General features: G+C 36.2%; 1 protein-coding gene across 8 annotated transcripts in view; it reads left to right on the top strand.

The window, feature by feature from the left end:
- The window catches only part of ABCB7 (ATP binding cassette subfamily B member 7), a 786,091-nt gene that overhangs the window by 358,951 nt on the left and 404,320 nt on the right, over nt 1-22,820 (top strand). For all 8 annotated transcript variants that reach the window (XR_014131590.1, XM_081759542.1, XM_081759541.1 and 5 more), the window contains one exon: nt 22,251-22,352. Coding sequence is in view for 7 of the 8 variants with exons in the window: in XM_081759542.1 (XP_081615668.1) it covers nt 22,251-22,352 (102 nt within the window). In the remaining variant the exon portion in view is untranslated. The remainder of the gene's footprint in view (nt 1-22,250; nt 22,353-22,820) is intronic.

Below are 22,820 nucleotides of genomic sequence, written 5' to 3'. Positions count from 1 at the left end.
TCCAGTGAATCATACTTTTGGAAGTAATGCCATATAAGTTTTTAATCCTCCACTTATGATTCATTTTGAATACACGAAACTAGATAGAGATTACAGGCTCTTCATTGGCATTTACTTTCGGAAATGTGTGCGTTAAACTAATTTCCGACTATTACGATGACAGCAGCAAGCATGAATAACCTATATTTATATTATCAAAAACAAACTCTTTGTGGAACTGGAAACGTTTATGTTGGATCACCTTTAAAGTTAGACATGGTATTGAAAGTTTCCTTATAGGATTACTTCGTCCAATCATGCCCTTAGTGAAACAAGGTACTAAAACGGTAGGGAAATAATTATTAAAATCTAGAGCAAACGTTTTTACTGACGTAATCGTTGATGATCAACCTATTGAAGAATCCTTTCACCAGTGAATGGGAGAGACAATCTTGCAACTAAAAGCTAAAAATAAACTGAAAACTATGTTAGGATCTGGATATCAACGAAGGAAAAGAAGATCTGCATACCATTCCGCCTTCAACCCTTCATCAATACAGATCAAGAAGAAGAAAACAAGAAAAGCCGGTGTAGGAAGAGGAAACGTACACAGACGACAAAGAAAAGTCTTATCAGAAGAGGAAACTAGCAGACGACATCTTTAATTAAATTATCATCATGGCTTTCTTACATCAAAAAATAAATTACGTGTATTTTTTTACCCTTAAATCTTTACATGTGGTAATTTCTTCCATCTTTTCACCATTAAAAGTATATGAATAACAATTAATAGGCATTTTCGCTCTTGACATTATCCTAAATGCACAAATATTGAGGTTAAGCTTATTTTCTACTCTATTTATATACTAATTGAAGGTCATCTTGCAGGTCTATTGTATCTGTAATGCATCTTATTTTTTTATATAATTTTACATCGTCTGCATACATAAGGTATTTGGAATGTTTTATTGAGAACTCTAAGTCATGAATATACAATAGAAAAAATAGTGGACCCAGATTTGATCCTTGAGATACTCCCGAGGTAGCTACGTATTCTGATGATTTTGATGATATTGAACATAATATTTCCTTCTGGGTAAGTATGATTTAATTAAATTCAAAAATTGTCGAGTCAATCCATATGATGATAATTTATTTAAAAGTATGCTATGATTTACGTATTTTGTCAAAGGCTTTACTAAAATCCAAGTAAATCGTATGTGTACTAGTTTTATTTGAAAATGAGCTGTGTATATCTTAGACGAAATTAATTAAATTTGTACTTTAGATCGACCAGGGTAAAATCCATGTTGATTGATACCTATAAAGCATTTTACATTATTAAAAATTCAACTATATAGGTTATGTTCTAAAACTTTAACCAGAGCGCAAATTACAGCTACTGGGCTGTAATTTTTCAATATTGTACGTATCACCCGACTTAAATATTGGGCAAATTCGTGTTATTTTCCAGTCTTCAGGAAATACTTATGTCCTTATTATAAGATTGAAGATTGTACAAAGCGGTTGTATTAACACATTTGAACATGCTTTTAGTAAATATGAAGGTATTTCATCTGGACCACATGAGCGTTTTGGTTTCAGCTTTCTTATAGCATTTTTATACTCAACATCAGTAATTAAGCCTGATGATAACGAGTTCGGTGACAATAGTAGAATATTTTCGCGATGTGTGTGTTGTACAGAGCTCTCTGCTTATACAGATTGAAAATATCTAGCAAATTCTTCCGCTATATCACTTATAGTTTTAAGGGGAGCATCTCGAAACTTCATTGAATAGTTCATTAAGTTACGATTTACTTTTTTGTTATTTAAGAAGTTCCAGAAAGATTTTGGATCAGATTTTATATTTTTTTCTATTTCTCGCAAATAATTTGAATATGCTTTACTAATCATAGTTTTTACTTTTTTCCTTGCTTGCTTAAATAATTCCTTATATTCTTCCGCTATCGCAATATGTTTCCGATAGTAATCTTTTAATTTTAGCATCTTAATGATTTCATTAGTAAACCAACATGAATATCTTCTACTTGTTCTTTTTCGTATTTTCGGAACCGTCCTAGAAAGAACCTCATTAATTTTATTATAAAATATGCTAATAGTTAGTTCTACACAAACTGCATTATAGAAGGCAGACCAATTCGTATCACGCAACATTCTGTACAATTGAAGAAAGTCGGCTCATCAAAAATTATTATAATAAAGTTTCATTCTTGACCCTGCTAACATTACTTTTTGTACTTATTAATATTCTTACAGCAGGATGTTGCTTGTCTTCAGATACCATCAGCATTAATTCCCTAGTTACTACAGTATTTAAAATATTAGTTAAAATTAATCAAGCGTTTTGTTATTGCTATTTTTAATGTCATTCAAGGTGAATAGATTATATTGTAAAACTTTGTCCCATATAGGTTATAAGTAGAACGTTAATAAAAAGTGTGTTCGGAATCGACTCCCACTACCGGCTTTTATTATAAAAGTTCCACTATAAGAAGTATTTTTACAAAATACTATAGAAATAATCTCGAAATTTACAAGGTTAGTTATAGGTAGTCTTTGACCGTAAGGTCGCAGACAGGATCTCTGCAAAGACCCGAAGCAGGCTAGGAAGAGTGGAGTTAGGGGCCCAAAGCTCCGAAGGAAGCAGTGGGTTGGTTAGGTGACCACAGAGCCCCGAAGCAGGCTAAGCGGCTGAGGTTGGGATTCCCGACAAAGCCCTGAAGCAGGCTAGGGCAGGAGAAAGGAAAGGCGTAGTCCCGAAGCAGACTAGAGGCCTGGGGTTAGGTTACTCCTAATGTTCCGAAGCAAACAATAGGAGGGGCACCAGTGAACTGGTGCAGAATTGCCGTCGTCCAGCCAATTTATAGAGGTCCTGGGGTGGCGGTGGCTCTACTGCTCCGTTATTATCGTCTGCAGGTGATAGTAGATCCATCTGGCGTGTGGAATCCTTTTGCTAAACCACGTGGTGGTGGTTGTAAACACTGGCACGTAGAATTGTTTATACACAACACCATATGGGACATTACACCCCCTGGCTTGTTTAAAAAATAATCCGAAGGGTTACTTTTCTTCTTGTAAGGTGGAAACAGTGAGGGATCACACAAAAATTACTAATAACACTAATAACACTGATAAAATTTCACTTTTCGGAACACTATTAAGGTAGTGGAAGTAAGCACTAAACAGTTATACCCTAATCAGAGGCAGGATCGGTGCATTTTATGTCACTTCATTTCCAGCGAGGTCGAGTTGTTTTAAGCTTGGCGTTAATATACATATATTGGCTCACTTATGGTGACGGGTGTTAGAGTCTGTGAAATATGTTGCTCTTAATTGTATGAATGGTATTAAATGTGTCCATTAGAATTGGAGAAGTTACATCTAAAGGAGGTCTTTTGGATGTTTTTGGTACCGAGCGAAGACAGAGATATAGTTTGTATAAAATAATAAGTTACGAATACTAAAAAATTTCGATTATCACAGGGATGTAAAGATAATTTATATTAGAAAGTTCGTGATCACCCTTTCTTGGTCACCGTGTTTAAGGTGTAAAGTTTATAAAATATTTGTACTAAAGATATATAAATAAAATAATACAATTTTTAATGCCAATGATTATAATGATGGTTCTGAATTCCTGGACATCCTGTATAATGTAACAGCGATCATAATTTTTGGAACATCCTGTTTAATATTTATGTTGCTTAATGTCGTTGAAAATATGTAGTACAGAGTGGAAGAAAATGTAAAGGAAGTGTAGAATTATAGGTTAGTTGTCCTTGTAAAGATCAGTTGCCTTTTAAATGCGGAAATGCTATTTCAGCATTCTTTCATTCAGTTGAAGAATGAGTCAGCTTTTAAAGCAAAAAATAGGAAGCGTTTGTATTGCATTGAAAGTGTTTTTATCTGTCTGAATGCTTGTCTACGTGTTTCTTCATTCGAAGGTTGAGTACTATCTTTTTTTGAATTTAAGAAGTGAGAGTGATCAAAATGTTCTATGCTACTTAGTGTTCTTTGCCAATTGAGTTAAGTAATTTAGATGTATTTATCTTCTAATCCTGTTCTTCTCTTTTCGGGCTGTCAATTGAGAGAAGAGAAATATTAAAAGATGAGATATTCCAGATCCTATCATGTATCTCTCGTTCTGCAGTCGTTGTTATATATATATATATATATATATATATATATATATATATATATATAATACATATACATACAGGGTGTTTCAGATAAAACGTCCAGTGCTTATAAATCCGAAACGACTGAGAATAAAAAGATGAAACAAAAACTGAGATAGGAAAATGTTATAGGACGCATCACATGGTGTTGTTGTGGTGACCCCCAGGGCCCTCCTTCAAGGGGGCCCAGGGGCCAACTTCAAATTTTCAAATAGGAACGTGAATTGATTCATACCTCATTCAATAGTACTTGAAAAACGAAACAACTTTTGTAGGAAACAATTTTCGATTTGCGCCACCGTTTTTAAATGACCGCAAAAAGTGGGTCCTATATCAGATAAAACGTCCAGTGCTTATAAATCCGAAATGGCTGGGAATAAATAGATAAAACAAAAACTGAGATAGGAAAATGTCATATTGCGCATCACATGGTGTTGTCGTGGTGCCCACAGGGCCCTCCTTCAAGGGGACCCAGGGGCCAACTTCAAATTTTCAAATGGGAACATGTATTGAGTCATACCTCATTCAATAGTCTTTGAAGTACGAAACAACTTTTGTAGGAAACAATTTTCGATTTGGGGCACCGTTTTCAAAATGGCCGCAAAAAGTCCTGTATCAGTTTGAAGTTGGCACCTAGGCCCCCTTCACTGTGTTTCCTGAGGGTCACCACATCAACACCACTTGATATGCTTTATCATCGTTTCTATCTCAGTTTTTGTTTCATCTCTCTATTATCAGCCGTTTCTGATTTAGGCCTATAAGCACTGGACGTTTTATCTGATACAGAACCCACTTTTTGCGGCCATTTTGAAAACGGTGGCCCAAATCGAAAATGGTTTCCTACAAAAGTTGCTTCGTTTTTCAAGTACTATTGAATGAAGTATGATTCAATACGTGTTCCCATTTGAAAATTTGAAGTTGGCCCCTGGGCCCCCTTGAAGGAGGGCCCTGTGGATCACCACGACAACACCATGTGATGCGCCCTATGACATTTTCCTATCTCAGTTTTTGTTTTATCTATTTATTCCCAGCCATTTCGGATTTATAAGCACTGGACGTTTTATCTGATATAGGACCCACTTTTTGCGGTCATTTAAAAACGGTGGCCCAAATCGAAAATTGTTTCCTACAAAAGTTGTTTCGTTTTTCAAGTACTATTGAATGAGGTATGAATCAATACATGTTCCTATTTGAAAATTTGAAGTTGGCCCCTGGGCCCCCTTGAAGGAGGGCCCTGGGGGTCACCACAACAACACCATGTGATGCGTCCTATAACATTTTCCTATCTCAGTTTTTGTTTCATCTTTTCATTCTCAGCCGTTTCGGATTTATAAGCACTGGACGTTTTATCTGAAACACCCTATATATATATATATATATATATATATATATATATATATATATATATATATATATATATATATATATATATATATATATATATATATATATATTGATTAAATGTCTTCGCTTGTGTAGAAAACAATAGCTATTTATCCTCTTGCTGAGTATGGTCTATATCTTCGTAATATAGTGTAATTCTGTCTACAGAAATCTCCTGTACGGGTTGACGATATGAATCAGGAAATCTGCTCTTATAAAGATTAACGTTTATTCTTTCGAGAATTTCTACTGGCCCATCAAACTTAGATGGAAAAACTTTCTGGTATCCCAATCTGACGGTTGGGGAAGAATACAAATATCTTCTGTCCCTTGTCAAAGGTAGTCTGTTTATGTTTAAGGTCATAATATTTTTTGCTTGTTATAACTTGCAGTTAGATTATCCTGCAAAATTCCACGTATTTTATTCAAGTGTTCTTTGTCGACGCATAACGTCGGGGTTGATGCAAGCGCAATATCAGAAGTGGTCTTAGGTTCGTATCCCTGCATAAGGAGAAAACTTGAATACTTGGTTTCAGCCTGTACGAATGTATTAATCGCAAAAGTTATGTATGGAATTAGGTTTGGCCAACGGTTTCGATTTTCCTGTACGAAAAATTTAAGAGCATTCTGTATAATTCTGTGGAATGTTTCCATTACACCTTGAGTTTTATGATCATATGCTGGACAAAATTTAAATTCAAAGTTGTGAAACTTTGCTTGGTTCTGCAGTCTCTCAGCATTATGTACAGAATGTCTATCTACATACAGGTAGGAAAAAGCTCCGTTTTTAAGAATAATTTCATATATAAGAAATTGTTCAGTTTCTTCGGCTACAATCTTCGTCACAAAATCGGGTGTACATTTCAATACCTACCAGTATGTGTTTAAATTTTCCTTGTCCGACCGGCACCTTTCCAATTGAATCATACTGCTAAGCTGTAGCGATAGGCGTAGGAGGATGATGAAATAATTGGCCTGATGGCTTGGTTGATAACTTCTTGAGTTTTTGGCAGACATTGCACACCCTTATTTTGCTTGCTGTATAAGCTTTCATGTTAGGAAAATAATATTTTCTGATGTGAACCGCTTCAAACCATTTGCTTAGGAAAGATTTTGGTACACAAAAGTAAATATAGCTATCCTTATTGAGGATGCTTCTGAGTTCTATATAACAGTCCATTTTTAAGAGAAAAACATTTCGCAGCACGGAGTGTAGACAATTTATTAGGTTCGTTTTTTCCAAGACAGTGATGATGTCTGAAAATGAAGGTCCTTCCTTTGTTCATCCGCCAAATTGGATAATGTCACGGGTTGGTCAATTTGAAAGATGTGTTCCAATGAGTGATAAGCAGACTAGCGTCCTCCGTGTCCGAAAAGTTATCAACTTTTCGTTCCGCTGTGTCTTGCTTGTCTTCTAAGCGACTAAAAATATCTGCAGGATGGTGTTGACTTTTAATGTGAATTTCAAAATTATAATCTGCTAAGAATATCTTGTAGCGAGTAAATTTTCCGACTTTGTCGGGCTGGGTGTTAATGAAGCTAAGAATTTAGCGTCTATCAATAATTTAGCGTCTATCACTAAAACTAATCAGTAAGAAATACCGAAATTTTCTAAAGACATATTAATGCATATAATTCTTTCTGCCATGTTGAGACTTGTCGTTCGATTTTGGTAAAACGACGACTACAATAGAAAACAACACGTTCCTAATTAGTCTTAGTGTTATAACATGCTAAAATTCCTCCTGTTGAAGTTGACAAAGCATTCTAGTACTCGGATCTCCAATGATGGATCGAAACGAAAAAAGGTTGGGCCTGAATAATATCAGTTTTAAGTTTCTCAAATAGCTCGTCATGCTGAGTTGTTCATTTAAATTTTGAATTCTTTTCCAAAAGAATCTGAAATGGTTCCACTTTTTCCATAAAATTTTTGATATGCACCTCCAAATAAGAGCAGTCCAAGAAAACTCTTTAAGGTCCTTTTAGAGGTTGGTTTCTTAAATTTTCATATTTTATTGGCAATTGTGGGAGAAATTTTGATCTCTTTGCCAGTAACTAAATTCTAAGACACCTAATTCTGAGTATAATAGGTGGGTCTTGTTCGGGCTGGCTCTAAAATCGCGTTTTCGTAGTCTTTTGAATAACAATTCCAAGTCCGATAGTTGCTGTTTCCAATTTTTACTTCTTATCACGAGATCATCTGCAAATGCAATTATACGAGGTGGTAAACCCTCTAAAAGCATGCGTACTGCTATAGTCGGTGCACCAGTTGAAGTAGAATGACCCATCACGCAGCGTTAAAATTGATTTGCTTTTCTAGTGTGATTAAGTTCGGAAGTCATGTACTTTTGGCTTTTAGAATGCAATAATAACTGAAAATAGGAAGACTATGTCGATTGTCGAAATTCAAGATTTGCCTCTTAGTACATGCAAAATGTCTTCTGTGGACTGGAATGGAATGCTCAAATATTTTTTAAACTTGTTGCTTGCCTGTAGATGCAAAACTATCCGGAATTCTGAAGTATTTGGTTTCCGAACTATGAGAAGTGGCGAGGAGAAAATGCTGTCACTAGTCTCTTTAATAATATTAGCTTCTAAACGCTGTTTAATTTGCAAATCAATTTGCAGCCTTACTGCCAAAGAAATAGCAGGTGACCTCTGATGGAAGGAAGCTCCTTTGTCTATCCTTATTTTATGTATGTAACCACGAAAGAAACCTACGTCTGTTCTTGAATATGAAAAGACATACCTGTATTTAAAAAGTAGATTATATACAGTCTTTTTCTGTTCATTCGTTAAATCCGGGTTTATGTCGAATAATTTAATATCAAAAAGTGATTTGGTTTTGTCCTGCCTATCTTGAATTTCTTGTTCAGTTCTATAGAATGTTTCCTTATTTTGTTCGTCTATTTGGTAATCACCCTGTATATCTACTTCTTGAACGTTCTCTTCAACATGTGCAATCGGTGTATTTTTCGTTAGTGTTACTGGCCTATTGGATTTTATATTAATAGTGTGAAATTATTCTTAGGTACTTTACAAGGCAGTCTGTTACCCGTATTTATCTAATACATTCTCTAATGGGAAGATAATACTCAGTATCCATTTTCCGACTCTACATTAATGGGTAAAAAGAAATGTGACCTGGCTGGTATGGTAACCTCTGGAATAGTAAATACATCAGCCGATTTATGCTGTTTTATTGAATGAATTGCGCTTGCTGATATTTTTTTCTGAGCGTCAACTTCAATTGGACACAGCGGTGGCCGTTGTTTCTTGTATACTGATAATGTATTACTTTGTAAATCAATTTTGGACTGTAAAGGATTTAGAATGTCTTCTCCAAATAAAGGCAAAAGTCCTCCGTGCTCTAAAATTCGGAAGTAGTGAGAAAATGTTGCTGAGCTAATTCTGAATTTAATTAGAGCTATATAACGCAGATTTACGATGGAATTCTCAATTCCTCGTAGCTTGGTGGTAAAAGGAATCAATTTTGTGTTTGGCGGAATCCAAGATTTGGGCCATAGGCTCAGCTAGATACCTGTGTCAAATATTACAAGGTATTTTTCTTTGTTAATTACATTAATTAACTATTTATGTTCCTGATTTAACAGTTTAATGTTCTTTCTCCTGTCGGTTACTAGAGCCATAGTATAAAGTGCTGTCATTAACTGTTTATTAGAGCTAGTACTTGCGACTTTATTGTTCCTTTACTTCCTGACTTTAGGCCCTCAGAACATGTTCTTGGGAAAAATTGTCCTGGGGCTTTCTTATACGTTTCCCTGCTTACAATTCTTATAACATGTGCTAGAAGAGTGGCCTTTTTTATAGCACGTACCGCAAACTGTGACTGTCTTTGACCTACGAGTACTATTATTTTTATTATTATTTTTAGAATGGTTTTTCTTTTAATTTCTGTGCTGGTTATTACGGCCGCCTCGTCTAAATTGTGTGTTTTTAATAGCATTTTGGGCTGCTAGGAGAGAGAATTTGGCCATTTGATTAGCTAATTTACTAAAGTCTAATTAATTATTGGCGCTAGAAGTACTAGATGTGCTAGACGCAGGTGAGGTGGGGAGGGGCTTATGGGTTACCAACTTGGGAGGGAAGATTTGAAGGTAATTGATTTTGTGATGCTGAAGGTACAGGAAATACTGGGCAGGTTGTTGGTATTGATTCCAATTAGGTGTCGAATTACATAACGGATAAGTTAGTTGTTGATGGTGTGTGGGGAAGGAAGCGCTAGCAACTGCCGATGAATCTAAACTTCTGACTGGTGAATTTATATCGCAAAGCGAATATTTGGTCTAGGAATTAATTCGTGCGGGTGGACAAGAGATGGCGCAACGAACGGAGCGTCCCACAGTTCCGTGTATCCACACGTGTGTTGCAAACCCCTGTCATCGCGTATCGTTCGTAGTATAGGGCAGTGGATTAAAGCGTCAACAACACCAGTTTGTAGTTAAGGGAACATGGCGCAATTTGTGCCTGATAAAGTGTTTTTGCGGGGTGTCCTGCTGCATTACTTTAACATGCAGAAAAGTGCGACTGAAAGTCATCGTATTTTGGTGGAAGTGTATGGTGACCATGCTCTAGCTGAGCGAACGTGTCAGAAGTGGTTTGCACGGTTTAGAAGTGGTGATTTCGGCTTGGCAGACCAAGAGCGAGCTGGACAGCCAAAAAAAAATTCAAGACGAAGAATTGACAGCATTGCTCGAGCAGGATTCGTGTCAAACGCAGGAACAACTTGCAGCAGCATTAGGCGTTGATCAAACAACAGTCTCCAAACGCTTGAAAGCCATGGGAATGATTCAAAAGATGTCACATTGGGTTCCACATGAATTGAAAGACAGAGACGTTGAAAGACGAAAAACCATTTGCGAATTGCTGCTTCAACGACAGAGCAGAAAGGGGTTTCTGCATCGAATTGTAACTGGTGATGAGAAGTGGATCCATTACGAGAACCCTAAACGAAAAAAGGCCTGGGTGAAACCAGGTGAACCAGGTCCATCACAACCAAAACGAGATATTCACTGTGCAAAGGTTATGCTGTGCATATGGTAGGATATGAAAGGTGTGGTGTACTATGAGCTGCTGCAACCGGGTGAAACTATGAATGGAGAACGTTATCGACGACAATTAATGCGTTTGAAGCAAGCTCTGGCCAGAACACGACCAGAATGGGAGAATAGACATGATAAACTTATTGTTCAACATGATAACGCTCGCCCACATGTCGCAAAACCGGTCAAAACCTATTTAGAAAATGTCGGCTGGGAAGTTTTACCCCACCCGCCGTATTCACCAGACGTTGCTCCTTCGGACTACTACTTGTTCGATTGCATGAACAACGATTTGATTGGACAGCGGTTTACTTCTTCAGAAGATATCGAAACATGGGTCTCTGACTGGATCGCTTCCAAGGATGAGGACTTCTTTCGCCACGGAATCCGTACATTGCCTGACAGATGGGCGAAAGTGGTGGCTAGCGATGGACAATATTTTTCTTAAGGTATTTATGTATTTTGTGTTTGTACTACAGCTTCAATGTGTGCGTACCAACCGCACGAATTAATTCCTAGACCAAATAGATTGCTTGTTGTAGCTCTACATAATCACGTTTTTTTCATTAGGTCGTGCTCCTTTTCCAGGTTGTGTGTATCTGTAAATCGTGAACTGTTGTGAATGTTTCTAACGGGATTTTTTGTAAAAAGTTTTTCTTTAATCCTAATGATAAATTTATTTTCTGTTCCTCGGTGGCCTGTGGCAGAACTTGTCGAATAACTCTCAATGTCCTTAAGAAATATGCATCAATTCGTTCATTTTTGCCCTGTTGAACCTCAAAAATTGCAAATTCAACCCAATAGGCAGGTAATTTTGGTCTACTCAAGTTGACTACTTTAGCTTTTACTTGTTCGTAATTAAGTGAATGCAATTGGTTCTGAGCTTTTAACGATAACACTAAATCTAGGGCCATGTCCTGTAGGTACATAGATAATAGCTCTTTCTTTTTCTTTGCATTCCAAGACTGCAATAACGCAAGATGATCAAATATCATAAAAAAAATCTATCGGGGTCCTCCGTAACGTGTCCCGAGTATTTAGTGACGTGTGGTATATCGAAAGAAGGGCGAGAATTCTGTTTGCACCGTCCTCCGGAAGAGTGTTTTTTTTTCCTGATCTAGTAGGAGGCATGCACTAAAATGAAGTCCGAATTACTAATTTCACAAATAAGATTTCCAGTTTAATAAAAATACTGTCCGGTAGGGGAGTATTCAAATCAAAACTGAGCCGGTCAAAGCCTCGACCATGTAAAACTTTGTCCCATATAGGTTATATGTAGAGCGTTAACAAAGTGTGTCCGGAATTGACCCCCACTACCGGCTTTTATTATAAAAATTCCACTATAAGAAGTATTTTTACAAAATTCTATAGAAATAATCTATCGAAATTTACAAGGCTAGTTATAGGTAGTCTTTGACCGTAAGGTCGCAGACAGGATCTCTGCAAAGACCCGAAGCAGGCTGGGCAGATTGGAGTTAGGGGCCCAAGCTCCGAAGCAAGCAGTGAGGAGGTTAGGTGACCACAGAGCCCCGAAGCAGGCTAAGCGGCTGAGGTTGGGATTCCCGACAAAGCTCCGAAGCAGGCTAGGCCACGAGAAAAAAAAGGCGTAGTCCCGAAGCAGACTAGGGGTCTGGGGTTAGTTTACTCCTAATGTTCCAAAGCAAACAATAGGAGGGGCACCAGTGAACTGGTGCAGAATTGCCGTCGTCCAGCCAATTTATAGAGGTCCTGGGGCGGCGGTGGCTCTACTGCTCCGTTATTATCGTCTGCTCCATGGGAGAGACCAGGACCCCGTCGTCTGCAGGTGATAGTAGATCCATCTGGCGTGTGGAATACTCTTGCTAAACCACGTGGTGGTGTAGTCGTTATCTCTGGTTTGTAAGCCATATTTGGAATTACAAATTAGAGGTAAATTAAAATCATCAACAACTAGTATATTATGTAAATCCAGATGAGAATCAAACATGTTATAAAAAGACTTACACTTATCAATAGAAGAAGCAGGTGTAAAGTATACGGTCACAATATAGTATGATACACTATATAACACCATTTTTACAACTAAAGATTCTGTTTCACTTTTTAAGTCAATCAGTTTGGGATAGTACTTATCCCTTGTTGCTATCAACACGATAGCACCACGCATATTTCCATTTCTATCACATCGATATACCTTGTAATTATTATCAGATAATTCATTATTATAAAAGTTACTATGCAGCCAAGTTTCGGTAATAATAATTACATCAAAATTATTGCTTAATATATTTAAATAAACTACCTGACACTTTGTATTTAAACCCCTAACATTTTGGTAGTAAATGGTTAAATTACCAATGCTTACAGTATCCATTAAATTGTAACTAGGTTGTTAACATCCTCGAGTGTTCTTAAAGCATATACGAATGTATCCTCATTTTTCTTTCTCAGTTTTATATTCCCTGAATAAGCAACCCATAAGTAAGCATAGTTATTTTCGAGTTCCTTCTCTCTAGCTTGACTAAAGATACGTCTTCTGTATGACGGGAGAGAGTGATTAACATAGATCATCTGATTGTAGGTATAACCCAAATTTACTGTGTTTAAATTTATGTTTAAATTAGTTTTCATGTTAATAGGGTTGCAAACTTGCAACGTGAAAAATGCGTGTAAACAACATGTAGAGAGTGGAAAGATATGTCCATAATCGGCATATTCCATGTAGTCGACATATACGTTATCTCATGAGGATCTGACGACAGCTGCTTTTCATTTGATAAAAATGTAATTGACATGTTAAATACATGTGAAATACAGTTTAATTTTAGGGGCAGTTTTACAATTTTTAATATAATTTAGCCTGAAATTGTATTTGAACCCCCTTCCGAAATAAATTCTTGCGTATGTCCCTGATGTTCCCAATTCCCATCGAGTATTTACCAGTGACGAAAAGTGGGTTATGTGTGATACTGTACTTCAAATAAATATATAGAAATAATGTGTAAAATTCAAATCCGATTTCTAGAATGTAGGCTGCATACTTTAAGGAGTAATACTACTACAGTATTTGATCCATCTAATCCAAGGGTCTGCGCACGCCTCTGTATATATGTGCCAGCACCTTGCATATGTACATGTCAAAGTGAAGACTTGATGTCTGGATATTGCATGTTTCCTACGCCTGTAACGTGAATGTTTCACTCTAATCAATCTTGTCCATCGCATTTACCTGTGTAAGCTATTTGCTCACTACATGTATCTGTTTAATCCATTTATTAGCAGCCATGATCATTGTATGTTCCTATTCATCTGTACATTGCCTGTACACTGCATGTAGGCGAGTTCACACTTTGCATGTTACAGGCAATGTGTCCAATTCTATTCCAATATACTATAGAAGTGTGAGGACCTTGCGTATGTGCATGATAAACTGGAGACTTGTTGCCTGAATATTACATGTTTCCTACACCTCTAACATTAATGATTCACTCCAATCAACCTTCTTCATTGTATGCACCTGTCTAACCCATTTATTGGCAATCATGATCATTGTATTTTCCGTTTATCTGCACATTGCCTGTACATTGCGTATAGGTGGGTTCACACTTCGCATGTACACAAAGATAATACAGATAATGTATTCAGTTGTTATCCCATGTATTACAAATGTGTCAGGTCCTTGCATAGCGAATGTCGAATTGGAGACTTGTACTTGAATGTTGCATGTCTCCTATGCCAATAACGTGAATGTTTAGCTCCAATCCACCTTGTTCACCACCCGTATCTGTTTAATTCATCTATTGACAATCATGATCGTAGCATGTTCCCGTTCACCTGTACATTGCCTGTATACTGCACGTAGGGAAGTTACACACTTCACATGTACACGAAATTGATAGATGTAAAATAACTTAATCTACATCATGCATTTTCCATGCTATACGCTAATATATGGTATTCACATGTAATGCGAATGCCTTACATTTATTATTTGGTCTAGGAATTAATTCGTGCGGTTTTACAAAAGATGGCGTAACTAGCTTATTGTCCCATAGTTTCGTTGATCCAAACATGCGTTGAAAACTACTGTCATTGAGCATCTTGTTTAGTATATGTCAGTTGCTTGAAGCGGAAACAACAACATTTTTTCTTCAACTGAAAATGGCGCATTTTGTGCCTGATAAAGTGTTTTTGCGGGGAGTTATTCTTCATTGCTTTAACATGAAGAAAAGTGCTACCGCAAGTCATTATATTTTAATGGAAGTGTTTGGTGACCATGCTCTAGCTGAGCGAACGTGTCAGAAGTGGTTTGCACGGTTTAAAGGTGGTGATTTCGGCTTGGAAGACCAAAAGCAATTTGGACAGCCAAAAGAATTTGAAGATGAAGAATTGAGAGCATTGCTTGATCAGGATTCGTGTCAAACGCAGGACGAACTTGCAGAAGCATTTGGAGTTGAGCAAACAACAGTTTCCAAACGTCTCAAAGCCATAGGAATGATTCAAAAGATGTCTTATTGGGTTTCACATGAATTGAAAAGAAAGACGTTGAAAGAAGAAAAACCGTTTGCGAATTGCTGCTTCAAAGACAGAAAAGGAAGGGATTTTTGCATCGAATTGTAACTGGTGATGAGAAGTGGATTCATTACGAGAATCCTAAACGAAAAAAGGCCTGGGTGAAGCAAGGTGAACCAGGTCCTTCACAACCGAAACGAGATATTCATTGTGCAAAGGTTATGCTGTATATATGGTGGGATTTGAAACGTGTGGTGTACTATGAACTTCTGAAACTTGGTGAAACTATTAATGGACACCGCTATCGATAACAATTAATGCGTTTGAAGCAAGCTCTGGCCTGAAAACGACCAGAATGGAATAACAGGCATAATAAACTTATTTATCAAGATGATAACGCTCGACCACATGTCGCAAAACCGGTCAAAACCTATTTGGAAAATGTCGGATGGAAAGTGTTACTCCACCCGCGATATTCACCAGACACTGCTCCGTCTGACTACTACTTGATCGATTGCATGAATAACGATTTGATTGGACAGCGGTTCACTTCTTCAGAAAATATCGAAAAATGGATCTTTGATTAGATTGCGTCAAAAGATGAGGAATTCGTTCGACACGGAATCCGTAAATTGCCTGAAAGATGGGAGAAAGTAGTGGCTAGCGATGGACAATATTTTTGTTAACGTATTCATTTACTTTGTTTTTGAAATAAAGCTTCAATTTTTATTAAAAACCGCACGAATTAATTCCTAGACCAAATACATGTTGATAAACAGGCACCTTCTTTGTACTTTTCATTCTTACTGTATTGCGAATATTATCAACAATCCATTCAAGGTACTTTACATGCACGTTTTCCCCCCATTTACTTGCAAGTGAGTGGCTATTGTGCTGCCAAAATGTCTTCAGCCGTGGCAAAAATGCGAACTAAAGCTCACACACCCACGCGTTGAACCAATAAGGGTTCAGCTGTTGCTAAGCGAGAGAAAGCGAGTGGAATTCCTTCAACCGATAGCAGCGCTTGCAACGGAAGACTAGGGATCAAGTCAATGTGGTATATCTATACGTGTATATTGCATGTTCTCTTTTTAATGTACAGGCTCTGTACAACGGGTGTTTCGGCGCAACATTTCTAACAGAAGTTTAATATTTTTTCGACATGCATATCACCTGAAGACAATGTGTCTATAATATGTTCTTTACATATGTTTTCGTCGAAACAAGCGCCTGTATAATGCCTGTCAAAGTCAATAGGCTTTTACAGGCAGTTCCGTGTACAAAACATTGCATGTTTTCTCAAATAAAATTTCATAATAGTTTACTTTTCTTTGTTTAATGAATATTTCTTTATCTGCACGTATTATATTTCTTTATCCGCACGGTATATTTCCCATACTACTTAAAAATGCTAAGGTTCTTCCAACTTTTAAAAAGGGTGATGAAAATGTCATGACAAATTATCGACCTATTTCAATGTTATCGATATTTTCAAAAATATTTGAGTCAGTCATGGCAAAACGTCTTAGCAAATTTTTAATAAATCATAATATTATCTCGACTTTTCAGCACGGATTTCAGAAGAATAAAAGTATTGATACCACTTTATTTGATTTTCCTACAGATGTCCTGAAATCACTTGATAATAAGAATTATGTTATAGGTTTGTTCATCGATCTGTCAAAGGCATTTGACAAAATTGATCACAATATTATGCTAAATAAATTTTCTCAATATGGCATACGTGGCGTAGCAAACCAGTGGTTTTCATCCTACCTAACAAATAGATGCAAAACTGTTCAAATTATAAAAATTGAATGAAATCGATCCTGCACTTTTTTCTCAAAACAAACAAAAATTGCCAGAGATGTCCCTCAGGGCTCTATTTTAGGCCATACCCTATTCATAATTTACATAAATGATATGATAAAAACTTTACACCCCACAAAATGCATGTTAAACATTAAATAGAAAATTGACTACTTTATGTTTTGCGTTCTTTAGGTTACATGATACAGTTTCACGAAATAGCTTATTACACTGTTCAACAACGAAAATGTAAATTGAACAAAATCAGCTAATTCTTATTGATTTTGTGGTGCTGATCACGAATTTGAAAGTTATTTTCGAATATTAGCTCTACTTTTCGTTTTACAGACATGTCTAATAATAACGCTTTAAAAATAAATATATTCGCTTCGTTTGGAGTAAAATGTTACACTGATCCGGCAACACTGGAGAAACTATATGAACGCTTGGTTTCATTGTGTTCCTTATCTCAGTAGTGTCCTGCTATTGTTAGAAAAGACAGGTTTAGTGCAGTTATCAGCGTTTTGGGTGTGACGTTTGTGTAGTGCAGGCCATAAAAATACAACTACAAGTACGCAAAAATACTGGTATCACTTTTCACTGCATTGTTCAAATTTTCTGCATTTAAAGCCGGAAAGGATAAGGTACCAACTCCTCGACATATCTAACTTCTCAACACAATTTTTCCCTCTTTCTGTTACATAACCAGTATTGTAGCTTTTATGTGCCATCAGCTCCCATACGCTGTAAACAGTCTGTTGCTCGCTACGTGGGAGGGGGAAAAAGGGGTACATGGCAACTCAGTGTGCACCTATACGGCAAGGGGTTCCACCTTAGATCCAAGACCAAGTGAATTTGTGATAAAGAACATTGTATCTAGTGTTCTTACTTTTTTTGCGGAGATACTTCCATTTTCTCGCTAATTCTCATTGCATCAGTTTTTCCAAAATCATTACGTATTATTAATAACTGTCTCCTTGAGTACAGAAATCATGCCTGTAGTGTCACGAAGCTGCAGATGTAATGATTTTATTTCTTTTATCCACTACTTTCAGTTCTAACTGTAGTTGCTATGCAACCACGTACAACACATTAACAATCCTTCGCCATCTTGATTTTGTTCCAATTATTGATCTTTCAACGATTTTTTGTTACTTGGCGGTACGTTGTTCTGTTTATGAATCGAACCTATCTGTCCTCACGGGAGACCCAGGACACCCCACTTCTTGTGGGGGATTTCCTTGCGCCGGCACTGAACGATTCAGAATCTTGCATTTTTAGATAGAACAGATTACAAGTCTAAGACAATAACATGCCGCCTCAGCTCAATAGCTAATAATTTTATAGATAATCGACCCCAAAATTTCTTTTAGCACGATTTTGAACAGTCGTTGTTCTAAAACTATGCACTTTTGACCACAGGTCCATATGAACTTTTTTCCATATTTTGATGTGAGAAATTACCTGATTCCAATTATTCTTCTTTCCTTAATTCTCACGTAATAACCATCTATTTATGCCTTATCTTCAATAAGTCCCGTTACAAAGGTAAAGACTTAACAACTCTTCGAGCGATTTCATTACCGTTGGAAAGAATTACTTCATCGACGCCTGCTGTTGAAACTGGTAATTCTCCAGTTCAGACTGGTAATATGACATTAAAATAGACACGAAAGTGACATTAAAATAGACATCGAGCTTAATCAACAAAAAACCCGAACGATACCTACAATTAGTGAATTGGTGTGTATTTATTAAATACAGTTGTAGTGCTTTCTGTTCGCTTTGAGGGAAGTGATAATGACAGTTTGATCCTGCTCAGCCTGAACAGAAATATAGTGCTATTACCATTTTATATTTTTCAATAGTTGTTTTTAGTGATTATAGTGTTTTCAAACTCTAACAGTGTTTACAGTATAATGTGTTTTTTTCAAGTGTGTCAGTGTTTTGTGTACCTTTACCTCAGATCACTACAACAGTGTTTTTCAAAAATAATATTGTAGATTATTTTTTTCAGTGTGGGAGGTGTAAGGATTCCCTCATCACAGTGTGAGCACAAGTTTACAGAGGTACATTCTATTGTTTTTAACAAGCAGAAGATACACAGACCAGGAAGACACGAAGATCAACACGATGAGAACCGAAAGAGGACAAGGCACCTTAAGAGGGCATATAAAAGTGGAGCCAAAGGAGAAGGAGGCACCAGTTGACCGCTGAACGCAAACTCTTAAGAACTCTGGAGGTCGCATTGTACGAAGGGGCTCTACCGTTCCAGAGATCCGTGGAGGCTGCTTTGAAGAAAAGGGGATTCCTTAACACAAACCATACCTCGCGAGGTTGCCATGAGCTGAGGTTACCCAAGAACCTAAACCTGAAATCGCTACAAGACACCTGTTGGCTGCCATGAGCGAAGGAGTCCCCGTATGAAACATGACTTCGTTCATCTTTGGTCATAACGAAGATACATCATACTTTGTAGACACAAAAACTATTTTTTTTTTATTTTTATAAAATAAATAGGCGAAGGGCTAGAATTTCAGACTATCATTGTCTCTACCTACACAAATTATATATATATATATATATATATATATATATACATATAATTTTAATGCATTGTTATGATTTTGAAATGTAAATGATAAGAGCAACATTAAAATATTTTGATACCCCCTTTGATCGTTATAAATCCATATTAATAGAAAATTATGGAAATTTAAATACAAGTTCTCATTTGCTATGATAAAAATTTTTAGCTTTACCTTGCGTAACCTTTTCCATGTGGTTTAAGTGTCCTATGTTTGGCACAATCCCTGCTCACTTTTAGGTTAACATAATTTGGATGTAATTACTAGAGACTGTTTTTCCTCTTTTTTTTTACCCGCCACATTTTCCTTTCTGAAAAACTTAAAACTACCGGTCACTGTCTTCATTTGCTATACACGTTTTACTTCTGAATCGATTGATTTCGAATTCTCTTTCATTAAATAGGTCGCAGCTTCAATATAGAGTATGCATATATCCCTTCGTATAAAGAATCTTAGTTTAGTTATATCTACTATATTTAGCAAATTACGGTGAAAGATCTTGAGGTTAAACTATTGCAATGGGATGAAGTCGTCCCTTTTCGTCCTTCGTTTAATATTTCTAATAAAATCAATCACAAAAACAGTACATTGCATGTCTTCGTAATCTACATAACGTATCCGATCTCACGAAGCTTAACATGGAGGTGAATCTTAATTCTCTGGTACTTATATTTCGATGCTAGACCATTGGTTCCCGAATTTGTGGCCATTGAGGTTGGGGTTTGGGCTTGTTACTAGTGAGGGAACAAGAAACTGGGCTTCTTGGTTTTTTAAAAATGGTTAAGTAAAAAATGACACACGTTATTTTCAATAAAGGTTGAGCAAGAGAGACAATTCATCCCTTTTACGGAAAAGGCAAGTGAAGACGGCGGAGGTCCTTTTAAAAGGAATTTCTTGAACTCTTGTCTAATCTTTTAACCTTGTGTACTTAACATGATGAGCTCTTATTGTTTTCTATATCATTTTTCAGGTAGAATGTATTATTATTCGTATGTATTCTCATGTGTAGACGTAGAGTGGAATATTTTAAAAAGTATTTATTATTTTAGCAAACGGATCAGTGAGAATTGCTTCGTGTGATAAATATATAATATGATTACCATACTAGATTTAATACAATACGGTTTTGGTAACTAATCTTAGTTATTGTTGAAAATTAAGTCATGGTGAAAACGTGTTTTGCGTTGATTAATTATTTTAGTATTTATTTACCTAGTGTATTCCATACATGGCAAACTTCACCAAGGAACGAAAGATGAAGCTGATCAAACTCTATGTGGTTGAATGACTTTTTTGTATTGACAAAGGATATGTTTAGAACCAAGTATTCAGAATCCCGAAAATACATACACCAGTATACTTTTATGAATTAGGCCTAAATGAAATTTTCTCGCAAGGAGAATAATATACATCAGAACATTTTAAGAGAAAATTGAAATGGATCAATTTTTTAAAGGGTAATGTACACTGTAACTATGGAATACAAATCTACAGCAGGAGTATATGTTGTCACTCTGAATGAAACGTGGCTATATAGATATTGTTAGCACACAGCTGTACAATCACTTTTTGTATAGAACTCTTGGATCTTACAGCTGAAAGGGGATTTAGGTAACAAAAAACAGAATTTAATAGCGCAGTTTTATTTTTGAGATTACAGCAATTAACAGAAGAACATGATTAGCATATGTAAATACCAACTCCTCCAGAATATGCGAAATGGAATCAAGTTCAAATTTAGTACTGTTACGGTTCTTTTCCGGTTCAGACCTAATAAGTTATTTAGAAATACACATACGAACTACTTACCTAACTACCCACCTAACCACCCACCCACCTATCTATTTATCTATCGTATATCTTTCTTTCTTAAGTGCTTTCGCTCTTGAACCAACCAGCTCTTTTCACAATCATTCATACTTGTAAGTGGACCAATTCCTACATGCTTTATGCGCACGCTTTTTATTATTATTATTATTATTATTATTATTGAAATGAAATCTTGAGTTTTACGTCCCGCGGTTATGCCGGTTAGGCTAAAGGAGACGGTGATTATGAGAAATGAATGAATTGGTGGAATGAAAAAAGTGGGAGGAAACGGCAGAACCCCGAAAAAACCCACGCACACGGTGTTTGTCCACCACAAAGTTCACTTGGCGGGGCTGGGATCGAACCCGGGACCCCAAGCACCAGAGGTGAACGCTCTACCACTGAGCCACCGCAGCCCCATTATTATTATTATTATTATTATTCATAGAGTAAGTTATTCAGTACTCCTCAAATAAGATTTATTCATAATGTTAATGCTGCTGAACTGCGCATCAGCTTCCAATCAAGAACTCGATATTGTTTGATGTGGCTAATGTAATCATGTGGCATGATAATACTCATTGACATGCCGTGCAAAACATTGTATAAATTCCTTAATGAATTTAATTTGACACTCTTCTAAGACTTTGATAAAAATTACTAACAATATACATTGGCGTACAAATAAATATTGTAGCAAGTTTATGCTGTCGAGAAATTCAAGCTTGCATCCAAGTGTTTTCATTGTTCCTGAAACAGAAGATGTAGTGTTTTTTTCTCTTTTTTTACTATCTTCTTAGTATTTAAATAATGTAATTTGAATAATATCTTCTCAGCATTTGAATCACACGAATTTGAATAAATATACACTTGAATCATACAAACTAAATAATTCATTTAATCAGTATATTTTCCTTTTTTTTCAGACTATTGATAGAGGCAGTCGTGGAATAAATTTCGTGTTGTCTGCTATGGTCTTCAATGTCGTACCTACAGTATTTGAGTTGCTGCTTGTTAGCACTGTGTTGGTAAGTAAATTATGATCAGTAAGTCGTATGATTAGCTAAGTCGATTGGGTTATAATATAATTATCGTAAGTCGATTGGATTACAATTTGCGGTTAAACTTCTTATTTTTTTTACGTGTGTTAGTAACTAAGGATCCGTATATTTCTGGGAACTTCTGGAAAATGCAAGAAAAAATATGTTTACTTCACAAATCCTTCAAATCTGTATTCTTACTCTTCGGTTTATGTATTATAAAATGTCATTATAAATATAAATTGTTCACGCAAGCACAGAAAATTTTGCGCGTAACTACAGTTCACGATTTTTCTCATTTAGGATATTACATTCTTTCTTCTGTCTTTAGCTATGTTTAGTAACTGTTTAGTGGAGTGTCTTATTTAGTGGATAGAAGCTTTCACTGTATGAAAATGTTCCCAAGAAATATTATAAGGGAATAAGAATATAAAGAAGAACACAAAATTAAGCTGA

This window comes from Thermobia domestica, chromosome 5 (assembly GCF_964235325.1).
Source record: "Thermobia domestica chromosome 5, izTheDome1.hap1.1, whole genome shotgun sequence".
Taxonomy (NCBI): domain Eukaryota; kingdom Metazoa; phylum Arthropoda; class Insecta; order Zygentoma; family Lepismatidae; genus Thermobia; species Thermobia domestica.
The sequence above is the reverse complement of the archived record's forward strand: the minus strand, read 5'-3'. Positions and strand labels throughout refer to the sequence as shown.